Below are 17,622 nucleotides of genomic sequence, written 5' to 3' on the forward strand. Positions count from 1 at the left end.
AAAAGTGATATTAAGAAGTAAAAACAAAATTATAAAAAATAAAAGTTGAATTGCAAGAGATTACAAAAATATGTAATATCCCTGCTGAAAAAGTTCGATTAAAACCATTAAAAAATCCTATTCGGTCTAATAAGATTGAATTGTGTTTTTGAACCTGTATTTTCCATTAAAACATAATTACTCTCAAAGATTGATATTTTACGATTGAGCGTAATCGAAACCAATATAGACATATTAAAACATATAGGACGAAATGTGAATATTTCTATCGAATCCGATTCAAAATCATAGAAACTTATTTATACATACTATTGGCATAAGTTCCAGTTCAACAAAGTACAACCGATTTGAGAGTAATTATGTTTTAATGGAAAATGCAGGTTCAAAAACACAATTCAATCTTATTAGACCGAATAGGATTTTCTAATGGTTTTAATCGAACTTTTTCAGCAGGAATCTTGCAATTTCAAAAATAATTTGTTTTGCAATAATAATGCTTTATTATTACCAAATTACTTCCAGAATTACGCATGCAGACGTATGTTTTTCCGATGCATCTTATAGAGAACGATAAAATAATACATTTCTATAAAAAAATTTTCTAAACAAATGTGACAAAGTAGTCTTACTTCTCGCTGGAAGCGAAGGTTTAATTAAGATTAATATTAAAGTTAAGTTTTGTCGGTACTGTTATTATGTATCTCTCCATCTCAATGTTCGAATTGAAGACGGAATTCTAGTCGATTCTCTGACACTGCCGACAATTTCTTCGGATCTCGTCTTGGCTATACCTTTAGATAAGCGAGAAACAGAAAGCCGATTCTCTTGATGATTGAGAAAGAACCTTCCTAGCAAATGGGGCGAAATAATCATATTTCAGTGAGAAGAACTGATTTGGTGTATAATAATGTAGCAGATTGACGTTTAATATTTAAACATTAAATTGACAATTCGAAAAAATGGTAGATTACATATCTTTTCCCGTTGATAAATTCAAGAGGACTTTATTCTCACCGAATTTTTACGTAAAACGCTAAAATTCGGATGTCATTTAAATGATTACGGAGGAGAAGAAACTGAATAATTGATCGTTAAGAAGAAGCTATAAAGAAATTTCTCGAAGAAGTTTCTTCGTACAAAATAAAATAACCGATATTTTTTAATACATCTTGTATTGTACACCCTTTGCGAGAAATAAAACAATCTGTAACTACGTCTCTGCGAAGTGCTCTCGAAGGAAAGTCGTAACTCGCTTGACTGCACTTGAACGGCAACTGGTTTACGAGCTAAGCGTGCATATCGCGTTGTTAATTCAGTCACGCGATGACAAATAACATGTCGACAAGACGCATCCATCAGCGCGTTATGTTCCCATTGTGCGCCGTGTGTTGTAGCGGTATATCACTGCAATAAGATTTTACAATGCTCGGTGGCGGAGACGTGCCTGGTTATTTCGCCGATTATTTCGCCGTTTATCCGTCCGGCATTATTGCATAGAGATTGTATTACGATATCGTAAACTCGCGTTACACCCGCATGTTCCTCGTTGCCGATGCTTGCTGCTGACGCTCCATTGTGCGATCGCATTTTCTCTGCAGCGTTCCGGTGCATATATGCATTATATTGCGCGCGTCACTGCAACGCATCATAATTTAGCATATTTAGACAATTAGAATGATAAAAAAAAGAAACTTGATATTTATCATTTGGCCAATTTTCGAAGGCTGATTTCATTCCTTAAACATGCTTACTTGTCGACAAAAAAATACGTATCAAATATTTTCTTTCCCTCTACAAACTCACCATTTCATTAAAATCGGAGAGGAACACCTGGGACGCCTTTCCTTGTAAGTGTCGTATGCACGTGTCATTTACAGTGGTAATATTCGCTTATGCTGCGCAAGGTCAAATTGCTCTTACACGGAACTATACACAGCGGTTTTACACAGCGAATGGGGAACTCGACAGCTATTTGCAGCGACAATCTCTGTTTGCGTACGTACTTTATTTTGCCTGAGAGCCTATACTTACTTGAGAGCCTATATGCTTTATTGTACTTTATTTTGATTACATTGGACTGCTGAAGGAGTTATTTTCATGCACATACATGCTCTCAGAACACATTAAATCGCTGCCACTTCGCGCGCGCGCGCGTTGAGTTGAAATTTATGAAATATGCTTTTAGAGAATCCTCAACTCAAACGAATCTTTTCGCGTAATCCGAGTGAATAAATATTGCCCGTTTATCATGATAGATGCAACTTTTAGAGGCACACAAGCCCCGGATTAATCTTGGCTGTGCTGAGGAGTAGCGAAATACGCTAACTGTGCTACTGTACTTAATTACACTAGATCTGTAATTTATTATGTAAATTGCAGATGTAAGTATATCGTATGCATGCTAAAGGATTACTCGGAAGATTTATGTACTCTGTAATTTTTATATAATTTAATACTTAAAATATGTTAGAAAAGAAATACTTAACCAAAATTAAGAAAAAAATATGTTGACAGTAAGATTACTTTAAGTACTTAATGTTTAAAACAATTTCATAGCATTCAATGTCTATGAATAACAAGAACAAAGTTTAGTTTCTTTTGAATAAAACCTTGCGAGAAAGTGCGCGTTTGCAATTCTATGGAAACGTACACGTTTTATTACATGCATTATTTTCTCACGATATAAATTAACTATTTTTTTAGAGCTAAATTTCTTTATTGTTTTTTATATAGTTAGACTTCTTAGAAGATAGAAATGGAACTTCTATTTTATCAACGACTATAATAAACAAGGATTAAGCTGACTTCTCTTTTCTATAATTTTCAACGGGCAGGCAAGGAAGCAGAAATCCGTAACACTCGAAATCCCATGAAGTACACACATCGCGCGAGGAAGTTTCAGCTTGATAGATTCGACTCACTGCACACCTGACGAACAGCTGTGTAGTCGTCATAACTTTGTCACGGGTCTTGATCACGTATAATTCACCCTTCTTGAACGCCTTTTCTAACGTATTATCCCTGCCGTGTCTATGTGCGATGAAATATTTTATACCAATCAATATAGCATATGAAGATTGATACAGCATCAGTTATTATTTAAGTCATAATTACAGCAATTAAAGCGAATATTACCGCTGTTTTTATCAAAATAGAAATTTTATTGGATTTTGCACATCTAACGCACAGTAACATTTTACTGTTATCCACATAATTACCGCTAATTATCTGCTTTTAGCGGAATACGCTTCATGCATATATTCTTTTTCGTTAAAATTAGTTCTTTCAAATAATTTAAAATAAAGATATGATAATCTAAAATAAAAGCAATAATTTGATGAACAACTATTCCAAGCAAAAAATTGACACCATTGCCCAAAAAAATTAAGTTATGAAAAAGAAAAGAAAGATTTAAACTTTTCAAAAATAACAAAATTATACTAAATAAATGTGAATATTTTATTTTTATTAGCTATTAACTTTTTTACTACCTAGTTTACCAGATAATTTTTAAAAAATAAATTGATTCTTATATAACACAAAATGATAAACAAAACTATAAAATATCAGTCTCGAATGTATAGACGGACACATGCGGACATCTTTCCTTCCATTGATTAACCAAGCAATCGCTGGTATTATGGAATATGAGATAAAACTCTTGCAGTTTAGGACATTGTTCGAAAATAACGGAATATTTATCAGGAGTCACAAGTTCCACCCGGTAGAGATTGTTCTAAGTTTTTGCACTACGCTAGTAATTCCAAATTGCAATCAGTAAATTAAAAAAATAACTATTTTTAGACGTTGACGGGAAGAAAGCAATCTGCGCAAATTATCAACCTCGATTGAGTTTCCGAATCTGTAACAAAAATCATCTAATTGTTATAGTACTTTAATCACAAAAAAAATTAATATAACTTTTTCCAGATGCTCGAGATGCAAGAGAAGCAAACACACCGATAAAGAATATGGTAACATGTATTTTAAAAAACTATATAGCACATACACATACACGAGGAGGTACACTTTTCGTAAATTTTTGCAGTCAGCGAGGGTATCAATACCCTGAGGTGTAAGATCATATGTGTACAGTAAATTTATTACTTCCAAGTCCGGACACGAATTTCTCAACTCTATTGCAACTGCGTCCAAGTTTAAAAGTTTACAACCCTGATGCAAATCTAACTCACGCATCCATTGATTTTTTTGTAGTATTTTGCAAAGATCTTGAGTTTTTATACAAGCATTATGAAGGTATAAATGTTCCAAACCCTTCAGCTTCTTGAGATACGAAAATCCTTTGTTGCTTATGCGATAACAATCACCTAGATCCAATTCTAAGAAAAATATGTAATGATATCATATATATGCAATTTACCAGTACCTTTGACAATCTTACATATTATATGTATACATGTATACATACCTTTCAAATTTTTACATATCTCTGAAATTTTAAGTAGGGCACGATTGTCGACAGATGAGCAATTAATTAATCTTAAGTGCGTTAAACGCCTGCCGCAATTATCAAGAAAGTTTACGAAATCACTAACATCAAATTTGCTTCCTGTAAGATCTAATTGTTGCAAATATTTACATCTAGATGTAAAGTAACAAAACATATCTTGCATATCTGTGCGAGATACATTTCACATATTCAAACGTGTATAGAGTTCATAGTCCTGTGTTACACTATTAAAGCGTTCATCTACATATTTCATGCGGTATAATGTCGTCAAATCTAAGTTTTTAAATATGTTTAGTAGTATTTCATCCTACAAAAATAAAACTTTAATACACGAGATAACATTACAATAAGTATTATTATAAGAAATAAACTTCTTAGGATACTTTATAGGAAGCACACACAAACTGCAATGTGATAGCTCCTTGGATTCACCCGAAGAGAGTTTCGAATGACATCTTGATAAAAGAAAACGTGAGTATTTCTGTCTAAGAGATTGCACATAACAAGGGATTATCTCTCGAGCAGTCCTCATACCGCTGCAAGTAACATCGGTTAAAAATTTATTTTCATTATTAACAAAATAAAAGGATTGGAATATTACCTAATGTCGACGATAATAATACCTTTTACAAATAACGCAAGATTCAAGAAAATTTTCTTGTAGATGAATTATATCCAAGTGTGCACTTTTCAAATCTGCTGTTAAATTATTATCATCTTCATGGAATGGAGAGTACATGCAGTTAATTTTTTTTAACAGATTAGTTAAACTCTCGTTAGGATTTCTAGGAAGGATCAAATCTGATGTACCGATAAGCATCACAGCATCTAGCTTTATGTAAGATTTAGGCGAGCTGTTCTCAAATACTAGTCTGAGCATTTTGGTTTTAAAGTTACATGAATGCGATAAGGGTGGAGAAAATAATCTTGATGGTCGGGGCACAATCTGAGACAATCCATTCCACAACTGAAACCACTGATTATTAGAATATTGAGCCCAAATTTGAATTACGTTTCCAGGATTACATTTTTTGTAAATAGTGACTCTGATTGGATATACAGCTTGATGAAACTCAATATCTGCAAAATAAAATATATAATTTATCTTTTTTAAGAAGAAACATGTCTTCTTGAAGAATATCTTATTTAACAATTCAAATATTACATACTAATGCAATTATTTTCTATTGTCTGAGCACTCAAACCTATAAAATCAAGCTGTCTCGTAGATTCTCTGCTTTCCCATGAAAATGTTGAGATATCGACGTCGTGAGTTCTCTGAATTAAAAAATCAAAAAGTATCTAATACTACAAACTCTTGGAAGTTTAAATTGCGATTACTTTTTACGGGACAATATCAGATAAAACCAAGTACACATACCTCCACATGTCTAATGAAAAATGGTAAAGAAATTACTATTTCTCCATAGTCTTGAAATTTGATGGGTGGCCCAATTATGTCAGGGGCAGTATAAAATAAGCTAATAAGATTTCCGTGATCCTTAGCAACAAATCCTGTCTTCACAAATCGATAGATGAAGTCAACACTATCCTCTTCTCCTACGGACACTCTGCCAATATAAGGATATCGACTACAACTCTCGTAGCATAATGGTTGATTATGGGATGTCATATTTTCTCTCTGAAAAAAGATAAAAAATATAGAAAATAATAATCCTTGCTTTTGTAGCATACGCTAATATGCATTATAATATCGTATAATTATAACGTGAAGATTATATGTTCCTAACAGCAGATGTACATTCTGCGAATGTTCAGAGGATATTAAAAGTAGAAGATATTATAAGGATGTTCTCAGTATATTAAGTACATCCTTAGTATATTCTATAGATATACAGGTTATTATTGCTTTTAGGGGTATAATCTAAGTTTATCTTCCATTTACATTGCTAGTAATAGCTACTAATATTTCTGTTTGCACGTGTACGTGACGTAACTAAACAATAGATTTTTAACACTGGCAGTAAATATTGGAACGCAGCCCTTGTACAAGAAAATTTCAATTAACAAAAAAAATTTGTGTTTTATATAGAGAATATTATATATCGCTTTGCGTGGAAAATACAATCCAGAGAACCACGTACTCACCCTCTGCTCGCGGGGGAAGGGCGGTAGCCCCTCTCCCACCTACATGTGTACCGTCTATATACACTCATATCAACAAATTACTTCACTTAGAACTAATGTTACTTTATAATACCTAAAAAAAATGATGTCTTTAAGACGTCATATGTTCCGATTTGAGATATGTGTGTCTGGGATATATAATTATTAAATAATTAAAATTAAAAAACAGTTCCTTAAAATTTTTTTAAATAGTGAAATATTTCTTTTTAATATCTAATATGAACCATCGCAAGCACGTGCTTTGTATTCTTCTTTAAAAAAAAAAATTAATTTTAACAATAAATGTACGTGTTATTATTAATATTTTTCTATTTTTCTAAATATTTAAATATTTAGAAAAAAAGAAAGTTTCTTAACATTTATTTTGTAATAGCGAAATGTTTCTTTGTAAACTTGTGATATGTCGCGAGCACGTGTGTGCTTCTACCACGTGGTGGTTGACACATGTGCACGAGCACCAAAGAAGAAACAAGAAATTGTAAAATTTAGATTGCTCACGTTCGCTACACTTAAGGTAAACGGCCCAGTTAATGGCAGCGGCCCTGATTTTCTATTATTTACGAACGCGATATATTGTTAAACCCCAAACGAACTATTTTAACACGTGCATTAAAGCTTTCTGAGTAAGATTCACCTATATTTTTAGTTAAATCATTCAGTTCTAATAAATAAATAATTATTTTCATAATGCTCGTTACTGCCGGCGTTTTTGGCACTATCGAAGTGCTCATGCCGCACTTTATAGCACCAACGGGCCCAATTTCCGGCACTTCAAAACGTCACATTCGAAAAGGAGTTAAATTGTCCTGCGTATAATTTCAGCAGTAATAAACAATGTTTAATTAGCTTGTAGGTATTATATTTTGTCAACCTTTATAGAAAAACTACATATAATATAAAATAAGATAATATAAAATAATACATATTGCACACTTTTATAAAGTTAATTTGCAAGTTTTTTTTAGTTTTTCTTTACCTTGTAGGATTTCTAATGGCTGTTTTTTTACTCTTTTCGCTATTTGTGCTTGTTCTTTTTGAACTGAAGTAAGGAAATGATATTTAAAACGATAATTTATGGATATAAGTATATTTCGCTTTTAGTGGGATTCGAACTCGGGACCTCTGGATCGTGAGCCAACTGCCTTACGTGGTGGACTACTTCTTAATTTAATGTAAGTGTTATATATAGTCTACATATGGGATAACCAGCGCAAATATATAATTTTTCAAAAATCATCTTAAGAAACAAATTCAGTTTAAAAAGAGTAATAAAATTTTGAATTGGATATATAATATAATATTTCTTAATGTCGGGTGAATGTCAGAAACCAGTGTCGGCTCATTACGAAATTTTGTGTTCGGAAATATATTTATGAAAAAAGTATATTTATAAAGTTAAAACATCCTTATCAAATCCACTTTATTCTATGTAGAAATTCTTTTGCGCGCGCAATGGAACTAACCTCTCAATCATGCAGTGATTCAGTGCTGTACCGTGCAACTATATCTTATGGATCTCTCAACCATAATATTTGTGCTGCAGACCACATAAGAGAGATAGCAATAATTCTTTGGTTCAGGCAACCATATACGAGGGTATTGTAACCGAATGTCACGTATCGTAAGAACTACGGTTATGAAAACTGTATAAATGAGCATATCTTAACAGCTACATTCAATGTAATATCAATTTAACTTGAATTCACATACATTTCTTTTTCAATCATAGAGAATGTTGTTGTAACAACCGTAGCAATTTTCTCCGTGTAATGATACTCTTTAATTTGCCTGTAATATTTTTTATTTTTGACGAAAACTTTATTTATTACAAATATAAATGTACCGTCGGTGCCGGAAACTAGGACAGTGCCATTAACTGGGCCGTTTACCTTACGCTTAATTTCTAAGTAACTAAAATTTTTTAAAGAATTTTTAATGTTATTTTATGTATCTTTTATCTCATTTTTTTATATACGTAATAGCGATCTAACAATAAGTCGAACAAAAGAACACAGTGAATAAAGAGAATTACCGGAAATTTAACTCGAAACTGAATCAAAAAATTAATCAGAAAAACTAATTTCTATCGATTTTTATACTACTTAGGTACTGCAGGTTTGACTTTGTCCGTATAAAATGAAAAAATCATGAAAGAGAAGAAATGTTGTAAAGCGGGGAGCACACACTTCTGCACAACGCATAATGCGTAAGCATAAGAAAATTGATTGGTCCATACACATGTGCATAAGGAAATAGACCAATCAGTTTTTTTATGCTTACGTATTATGCGTTATGCAAAAGTCTGTGTTCCCCGCTTAACAATCATACTAAAGTTAGCTTTCAATCTTACCAACCTAAAACAACTTAAAATTGTGCAGTGTAGACGGACGACCGTAGTCGGATGAGCCGCGAGTAGGATCTTCCTCCAGTCTAGAACGGGCATTAGGTATGTTTTTTTTTTCATAATATGATAGAGAAGTTCAAGACAAGTTCAGAACTCATGACACAAGATCATTGAACAAAATTAAAAGTAAAAAAACGATTTAAAAATATGTTTTTTATATTAAATAAAACTTATAAAAAATGTTCAAAGTGATGTCTATCATTATCAATGCAACACTGGATTCTTCCGATCACTGATTGGCTTGCTCTTCTAATAACGTCGGGAGTTATTGACGTACAGGCTACAATAATCCGTTAATTGTTGCATGTCTTGAGATGTAGTTGGTTCTTCATTGTAGACCATGTCCTTTAGGATTTTCCTTATAAAAATAAATCGGAAAATATTTACCCTTACAAATCCCCTCCCCTCAATAACCTTTTTTACATATATTGTAGAGACTAAAATAGAAGGCCCAAATTTCGTCCCTTAGTCACTTTTTCGTACCTGGAGACCGTATTAAATGATGTAAGAGCTCAAAAATTTGACATTATTTTCGTTAAATATCCCTTTACCTAGAAACCAAGCCAAATTGCTTGTATAATCAATTGTTAGTACCCAAAAAAATTAATTTCAAAAATGTCTACTTTCAGCGAAACCAAAAAAAGTATTCCCAATTTCGTTCCTATACTAAATTCCGAAAAAAATGAGGTAATTACGATTTGTTTTTTTTATTTTCAACTTTATTCATATTATTTACTAAAAGTCATTACAAAAGTAAACACATGTAGAACCTGCACATTGCTTCCTCATAGTTTTTAAGTGTGCAAGTAGAAATCTGCACATTGCTTCCTCATAGTTTTTAAGTGGGCAAGTAAAAACTTACACATTGCTTCCTCATAATTTTTAAGTATGCAAATTATAAATTTGAACATTACTTCCTCACAATTTTTAAGTGTGCAAATTATAAATTTGCACATTGCTTAATCAACATTTTATTTCGCTCATAAAGCTTTCTCTATGAGGAAGCCTGTTTTTTTATGCATAATTATGAGTAGATATTTATTAATTTGGCTTCCTCATAGAGGAAGCTTTATGAGAGAAATAATAAAATGTCATACTTAAAAATTGTCCATAATTTTGATCGCATATAAAGCTAAGTCTAATCAACCAAATCTTAAAAAATTATATATGAAATAGGGGTAAAAAAGACTGAAAAATATAATAAAATTAGAAATAGATCGATATCTCCAAATTTGCGGAAGTTAGAGCAACCACGGACATTTCTAAAAAAATTCAAAATTTTTTAAAAAAAGAACCTCTTTACCGATCATCGCCAAATTCAATACCAACCTTCCTTGAATGATACTCTATCAATTAAAAAAAAATTCAGCCCGATATCTCAATATTTGCGAAAGTTAAAGCAACCACGGACATTTCTAAAAAAATTCAAAATTTTTTAAAAAAAGAACCCCTTTATCGATCATCGCCAAATTCAATACCAACCTTTCTTAAATAATACTCTATCGATTAAAAAAAAAACAGCCCGATATCTCAATATTTGCGGAAGTTAAAGCAACCATGGACATTTTTTAAAAAATTCAAAATTTTTCATATATAATTTTTTAAGATTTGGTTGATTAGACCTAGCTTTATACGTGATCAAAAACAATATTAATATAAACGAAAAAGTATAATTAAAGAAAGTTAAGGAAGGATAGAGGCAGATAGACTTTTAGGAAAAAAGTAAGAAGAAGATGCAGCTTGTAAATTTTATGAAAAAATTTGAAAAAAAAAATTGTGCAAATTAGAAATTTGCACTTGGCTTCCTCATCAAATTAAAATTGTGCAAATTAGAAATTTGCACTTGGCTTCCTCATCAAATTGAGATGTGGAAATTTGCACATAGCAAAGTCACAATTTTGAAGTGAGAGAGTAGGAAATTAGCAAATTGAATCCACAACGTATTGCTACGCGTGAAAAGCTTCCTCTATGAGGAAGCCAAACTAAAAATTATGCATCTAATAAAATACAAGATTCCTCATAGAGGAGCTTTGAGCGCGTAGCAATACGTTGTGGATTCAATTTGCTAATTTCCTACTCTCTCACTTCAAAATTGTGACTTTGCTATGTGCAAATTTCCACATCTCAATTTGATGAGTAAGCCAAGTACAAATTTCTAATTTTTAAAAAATGTCCGTATGTGTGTATGTGTGCACACATAAATACATGTATGTGTGTATGTGTATGTGCCAAATTTACCGAAATTTCTATAACTCCTGAACTAATCAACCAAATCTTAACGAATTATATATGAAATGGGGGTAGAAAAGACTGAAGAATACAATAGAATTAGAAAAATTGCCAATATTTTAAAATTTTAACCTTTAAGGGCTACATCTCAAGTCTCAATATATGAGACTTTTCACAAATTGATGTTTTTTGACAATTTAGTATTAATTATTCGCAACTTTTCTAATTCTATTATATTTTTCAGTCTTTTCTACCCCTATTTCATATATAATTCTTTAAGATTTGGTTGATTAGACCCAGCTTTATAAAGTTTCTATGTATGTACGAATTCTCCGAAATTTCAAATGTGTGTAACACGAGAACTGATCAATCAAATTCTAAAGAATTATATATGAAATAGGGATAGAAAAGACCTAAGAATACAATAGAATTAGAAAAAATTTCCAATATAATAAAAAAAAGTGTGAAAATTAGAAATTTGCACATTGCTTCCTATGTACGAATTCCTCGAAATTTTAAAAAGCTATAACTCAAGAACAAATTAACAAAATATTAAAGAATAGTATATGAAATAAGGGTAGATAAGACTGAAGAATATAACAGAATTAGAAAAAAATTGCCAATATAATAAAAAATCGTGCAAATTAGAGCAGATTGCTTCTTCATCATTTTATAATTTGATCATTGAATTTCGCGATAATTGGTAGAGGTTTTTTAAAATAAAATTTGGAATTTTCGGTTATATCTTAAGAACATCAACCAAATCTTAAAGAATTGTATATGAAACAGGGGTAAAAAAGACCTTAAAAAAAGCAATAATCAAATTAGGAAAATTGGGTCAAACCAGTTTTAGTAGAAGTGAATTTTTATATTAATTTATATTAATTTATATTAATTTATTTATATTAATTTATATTAATAAAAGCCAAATTAATAAATATTTACTAATAATTATGTATAAAAAAACAGACTTCCTCATAGAGGAAACAATGTGCAGGTTTCTACTTGCACACTTAAAAACTATGAGGAAGCAATGTGCAGGTTTCTACTTGCACACTTAAAAACTATGAGGAAGCAATGTGCAAGTTTCTACTTGCACACTTTTTTTTATTGTGATAAAGCTTTATTGCAATCATCAATTGACTAGCTATTTATAAAATAATAATGTTGGCAAAAAGGAATTGAATCGATATGAACCTAGTAACATAGTACGAAAAAAACGTGCTGCATTTTTTTATTCGAGCTTTCTATTCGAGTTTTGCATCCAAGTTTAGTGTGTCCACGATCCAAGTTTCAGTGACTTTCCCTCGGTCCGAGAACCAAGTTCTAGCATCGTGGACACAGGCCTTTAGAAAGGGATAATACGATTACATATTCTATTATAAAATGCGATTCTCGTAGATAGGCAGATAGGTACAGATCTAATAAATAAGATTTTTGAAAATAGAAGTAATTATATATAGAAACTTTTTAATAAACGCGTTTCGCATTGATCCTTTATTGAAATCTATTTCTGTTTGAATAGAATCGCAGGTATGTTCGCTCATCTATTTGCGCCGGCAACACTATTATTTTAAAGCGATTTACGACAGCGTGAAACGCGTTACAGCTGGTTGATCAAACTCATAAAGCCATACGCGCGCCGTCGATGTGTAACGTACAATCATTATCGTGTTTCTATTGATGTTTCTCCCGCGGAGTGTATTCTTGTCAATGTCATTACGTGCGGGTCAAGGCCGATTTGTTAGACGCACTCGCAATTAGTCGTAGTTTTATAATGTACGCGTGATATCAATACACACTCGTATACGTTGCGATAACGAGTCAATAACGAGCACGGAAGATCGGAACTGAACTGAAACAAATTCTATCACGTGAATGAATCTGGTTGTGCAATTTACTAATTGAAATCGACAGCGTGCATATATGCGGAAAGCGCATATTCGACTTTATATTAAGTATTGTCGTTTATGTAATTTATTCATCTATCATAAATTATAATGTGCATTGCGTCGTATAATATATTATGTTTGTTATATACATATGTATTTACTGACACGTGCTACATCGCTTCGCTTTATTATGCGAGTTTCGATATGTTTTTTTGTTACAGAAAATATGAATATTAAACAATTTGAATTTGTGCGTTGAATTGAATTTCATACACATAGAATATTTTTAATCTCGTTTCGTGGAATCTGTACATTAATTTTCTATACTTTTTCAACTTTTGCTGCGCCCGATAGAAATGACAGCACGCTTATAATTTTATTAGAAAAAGATTTTATAAGATTTTTAATAGGACGTTTTTATATATATAGGTTTTATAGCAGAATTTTTTATAAAATTCTATCCTAAAAACTTTTCTTGCAAAAAGCTTTCGTTAAAGTAAATGTGCTATATGCAGTAGAAAATATAACTTTATAAAAGTTATAAGTTCTTGCTTGTCCTTTCAACTGTAAATTTTTAATAAATTTTGTTTAGGAGTGACTAGCAATTTATGTATATATATTCCATTATAATTATTATTTTATTATATTTCATTATTATTCGTTCATGAGTCTAATTTGCGATATAGAATATATCGATTCTTGATTAATGTCTCGATATATTCAACGCGTTCCAAGGAGCGTGCAACGCGTTCGCGGAAAACGTTCGCCAATAAGAGCGTCACACACCTCCCTCCCTCAGAACCGACTTTCGGCTGATCGATGGCCATCGTTAGACAACTGATTAGACGAGTTCTATCCTTCAAGCGAGCGTATTGCGAGTTGTAAATATTAGTTGCTTTCCATTTACATCAAAACTCAGATAAATCTCACTTCTGTCTTTCTTCAACATGAATGTTGAAGAAAGACAGAAGTGAGATTTATCTGAGTTTTGATGTAAATGGAAAGCAACTATTCGTTCACCCGGAGAGCCTTCTAGAACATTCGCGGGGAAGTCGAACGCGAGGTCTCAAATACGAGAACGCGAGCGCGAATACCAGTGCGAGGCTTTCGATGCAGTCTCGGATTGCAATCGAGGTCGCAGTTACGCCGATCATTGGTGATCGCGATCATCCTGCCGTTCCGGTGTCAAACGCGCCTTCTTTCGACTGCGCGAACGCTTAATTTGAACTTTCACACTGTGAGTGCACGCTGTGCGCATGCGACTGCATAAGGACGACCTGTGAATGCCTGTGCCGCATTCGATTAATGTTAGACTTCAGTGCTTGTAATAAATTGAACTTATTGTTCAACCAACGGACATTCGGTTAATCTAACATTGACCTTCGCTCCATCCATCGAATCATATTTATATCTCTTGTCCTACCACGCGCTCCAAAACATCTCGCTCCAAAGTCACATCTCTCTCTCTTTCTCTCTCTCTCTCGCACTCTCTCGCTCCCGTCGCTCTCACCTCTCGTTCTCTCTGAGCGATCCCGGCGTCTCTCTCGTTCACCGCGACAAATCTCGCTCGCGCGCGAACAAATTTTAAGTCAATATTTTGAAAGAAAATTTTGTAAATTGCTATCCACAGTTTTTTAATATTTAACATTGAATATGTATGTAACTAAATTTTAAATAATATGTTCTAAAATAAAAGTTATTTAAAATTAGATCGACAGAAAATATATTTAGTTATTTGTATTTGTAATATTTAATTCTTATAAATGAATTTAAATGCTTACAAATTTCCTTAAACTCATACTAATTCATTTAATTTTTACAAAGCTGTCATTCGTTTTCCGCTTTTATGAAATGAGATCCCGGGGATTATTTTTCAAAGCTCAGATGGAAAATATGTCAAAATCCGATCGTCTTCTCGTTTTTGAGATGCTCTTAAAATCGCACGGTGCATCCGATTATGCTTCGACTGAAAACAACTCGCTCGATCCGCGCACGCAACGTGTCGCGTGCTCGCGTCTGTACACTCGTACAGACACATATGGATTTCCGCCGTAGGCGGGGGAATGAACTTTCTCGTGCATAACTTATGCAAATTTAGTCGACCATTGTGTACGGTTGCTTAATGTATTTACGAATACTAATACTTTGTAGAGCCTTGTTCAAAACGATGTCTCCTAAGGCGCCTCTCCACGCCCCACAATTTTCTTTACGAGGCGCCAAACGAAGAATATATAAGTACTTCATATTACATACGTCACGCTACTTAGAGATATATAATTTGTTTTAAAATGTTAGAGTAAAAAAAAACAGAAACATTTTTTACTGTATTTTTTACTGTATTTCGAAGAGAATTGAAACATCAATCGTAATATCTTTTGAAATTCCAAGAAAACGTATTATTGCGTAAACTTTAGACTTTATAAATCATATTAAATTTCAAGATAAAATTCTATTTATAATTTTATATGTTGTGAATTTTTTGATATTACGATAACAAGTGTTTTAATATATATTTTATCTAGGTATTCTAATTCTTCAAATTTTTTTGTATTTAAGTATGTACATGGCACAAAATGAAATTATAAATAAAATTCTATCCTAAATTTGACGCAAATTGTAGATTATCTAAAATCTAAATCATTTTATATTTGCTATATATCTTGATATATGTGTGTATTTTAATATATTATATATTTTATATGTGTCTGTATTCTAATTCTTTAAATGTTTTCCATGTTACACGAAACATAAAATTCTAATTCTCTGAATTCTCTGAATCTCGGGTTATAAATCGTCTAAAGTCTATATAAATCGTCTAAATCGTCTATAAAGAGAATCATCTATTTTCAAGAAGCACAATCTCCTCTATACAGAACGTTTATGAATTTTACCTTAGAAAAAAAACTATATAATCGGAATAAAGATCGAAAAAGTTTCATAGCTCTTTTAAAACTCAGCTTTGTAGTTCCCGTCTAAATATCCGCATGAGAGGTGCGTGGGTTGCACGTGCAGCGGGGTCGTCGTGGCGCCTCGAGATACACGTAATCGAGATCCGCAGACGAAGCGCGAAGTCGAGGCCGTTAGGTTGAAATTGTTGCGTGGGCCGCACAACAATCAAACTCGACGGAGAATACTGAGTATCGCAGGTTTCGCGTGAAATCAATGCGCTTTGTGCGTACCATCGACACGCGTCCGGACGCACTTACTTCACGAGGACAGAAGTTTCGCGGAGGTTCCGTGGTGTAGCGGTTATCACGTCTGCTTTACACGCAGAAGGTCGCCAGTTCGATCCCGGCCGGAACCATGTTTTTTTCTTGCCGCACTCGTGAACACACGAACAATCCTAGGAATCCTAAGTAATCGTACTTGATAACAGTATTCAACAAAAAAATTACTTTTTTTAGCACAAGAACGAAAACAATCGTTCCTTACAAATTTTTTGATGCGGTATGCGATTCTTTTTCTCAAATTGCTCTTTCATGTCACAATTTTGAGAAATTTGCAGTTAAAGTTGCAAAAAAAAGGCTATTGTATTAATTTTGTCATATTTATATAACTACGATATGTGTGAAGTGTTGGAGAAATTTTATTGCAATCAAAATTAAGTATGTTGTTAAATTATGTTAATGCGCGGTAGTATTCATACGATCCACGATCGCTCTGCGTTGATGAACTCTATGCGTTGAGGGCGCTGACATCTGGTGTCCCTTGACACGGGCTACTTACTCGCGCCATTTTCTATCCTTTCAAGTTCGTGGGTTTCCTGCCTGTACACATCACTTATTCATTGTCTAATAAACATTTTTAGTGCGATTTGCCGTGTTCTTCAACTAACCTATCCTTCTACAATAATTCTAATAGGTTATGGGCCCAGGTGCACTGTAATAGTTAAAATAATAAAATTGCCAGTTACGACAAAAGTTAACCTGTTCAATCATGAACACCGCGAGCGTGACACGAATCCAATGTTTCGGAAAGGGCAACCATGATATATGGAAACTTCATATGGAAGCTCTCCTTGTCAAGAACGATGCCTGGCCGTACGTAAACGGCGAATTCGCGAAGCCCGAAGTTGTGGCCGGCGACGCCGCATCGAAAGCCGCGCAAAAAGTGTGGGGCGATGCTAAGGCGAAATTCGATATCATTTTGATGATCGGCAGTTCCGAGCTGAAGCAGATTAAAGGCTACGCTACTACGCGTGATGTTGGTTAAAACTAGAGCGGACATACCAATCACGGGAACCCGCCAGAAAAGCTACGAGTTGTTACTAAAGCGACTAATGTTTCATCGAATTGAGGAAGGCAGCGCGACGTTCGTGAACACATGAGTAAGTTTTGCGATACAGTCGACAAGATGCCAGACATGCAGGTCGACATATGTACAACATCCCGATGTACTGGCAACGATGCTTTTCTATATAATCTGCCGGCGAGTTTCGATAATTTCAGGTGCGCAATTGAAGCTCGTGACGAATTGCC

The 17,622-nt window shown here is 33.2% G+C and overlaps 1 protein-coding gene and 1 non-coding gene across 2 annotated transcripts in view; both read left to right on the forward strand.

Annotated features, from left to right (window-relative positions):
- The window catches only part of LOC139780831 (uncharacterized), a 91,110-nt gene that overhangs the window by 65,881 nt on the left and 7,607 nt on the right, over nt 1-17,622 (forward strand). Inside the window, exons 3-5 of the mRNA XM_071719538.1 lie at nt 3,931-3,974; nt 4,862-4,942; nt 7,721-7,791. Coding sequence (XP_071575639.1) covers nt 3,931-3,974; nt 4,862-4,942; nt 7,721-7,791 — 196 coding nt within the window. The remainder of the gene's footprint in view (nt 1-3,930; nt 3,975-4,861; nt 4,943-7,720; nt 7,792-17,622) is intronic.
- Nucleotides 16,376-16,448, forward strand: Trnav-uac (transfer RNA valine (anticodon UAC)). The gene has a single exon. It is a non-coding gene; the product is annotated as a tRNA-Val (tRNA).

Source organism: Temnothorax nylanderi, unplaced genomic scaffold, assembly GCF_030848795.1.
Source record: "Temnothorax nylanderi isolate EJ_2023f unplaced genomic scaffold, tnyl_v1.0 TNYL_tig0300_pilon, whole genome shotgun sequence".
NCBI classification, from domain to species: Eukaryota; Metazoa; Arthropoda; class Insecta; order Hymenoptera; family Formicidae; genus Temnothorax; species Temnothorax nylanderi.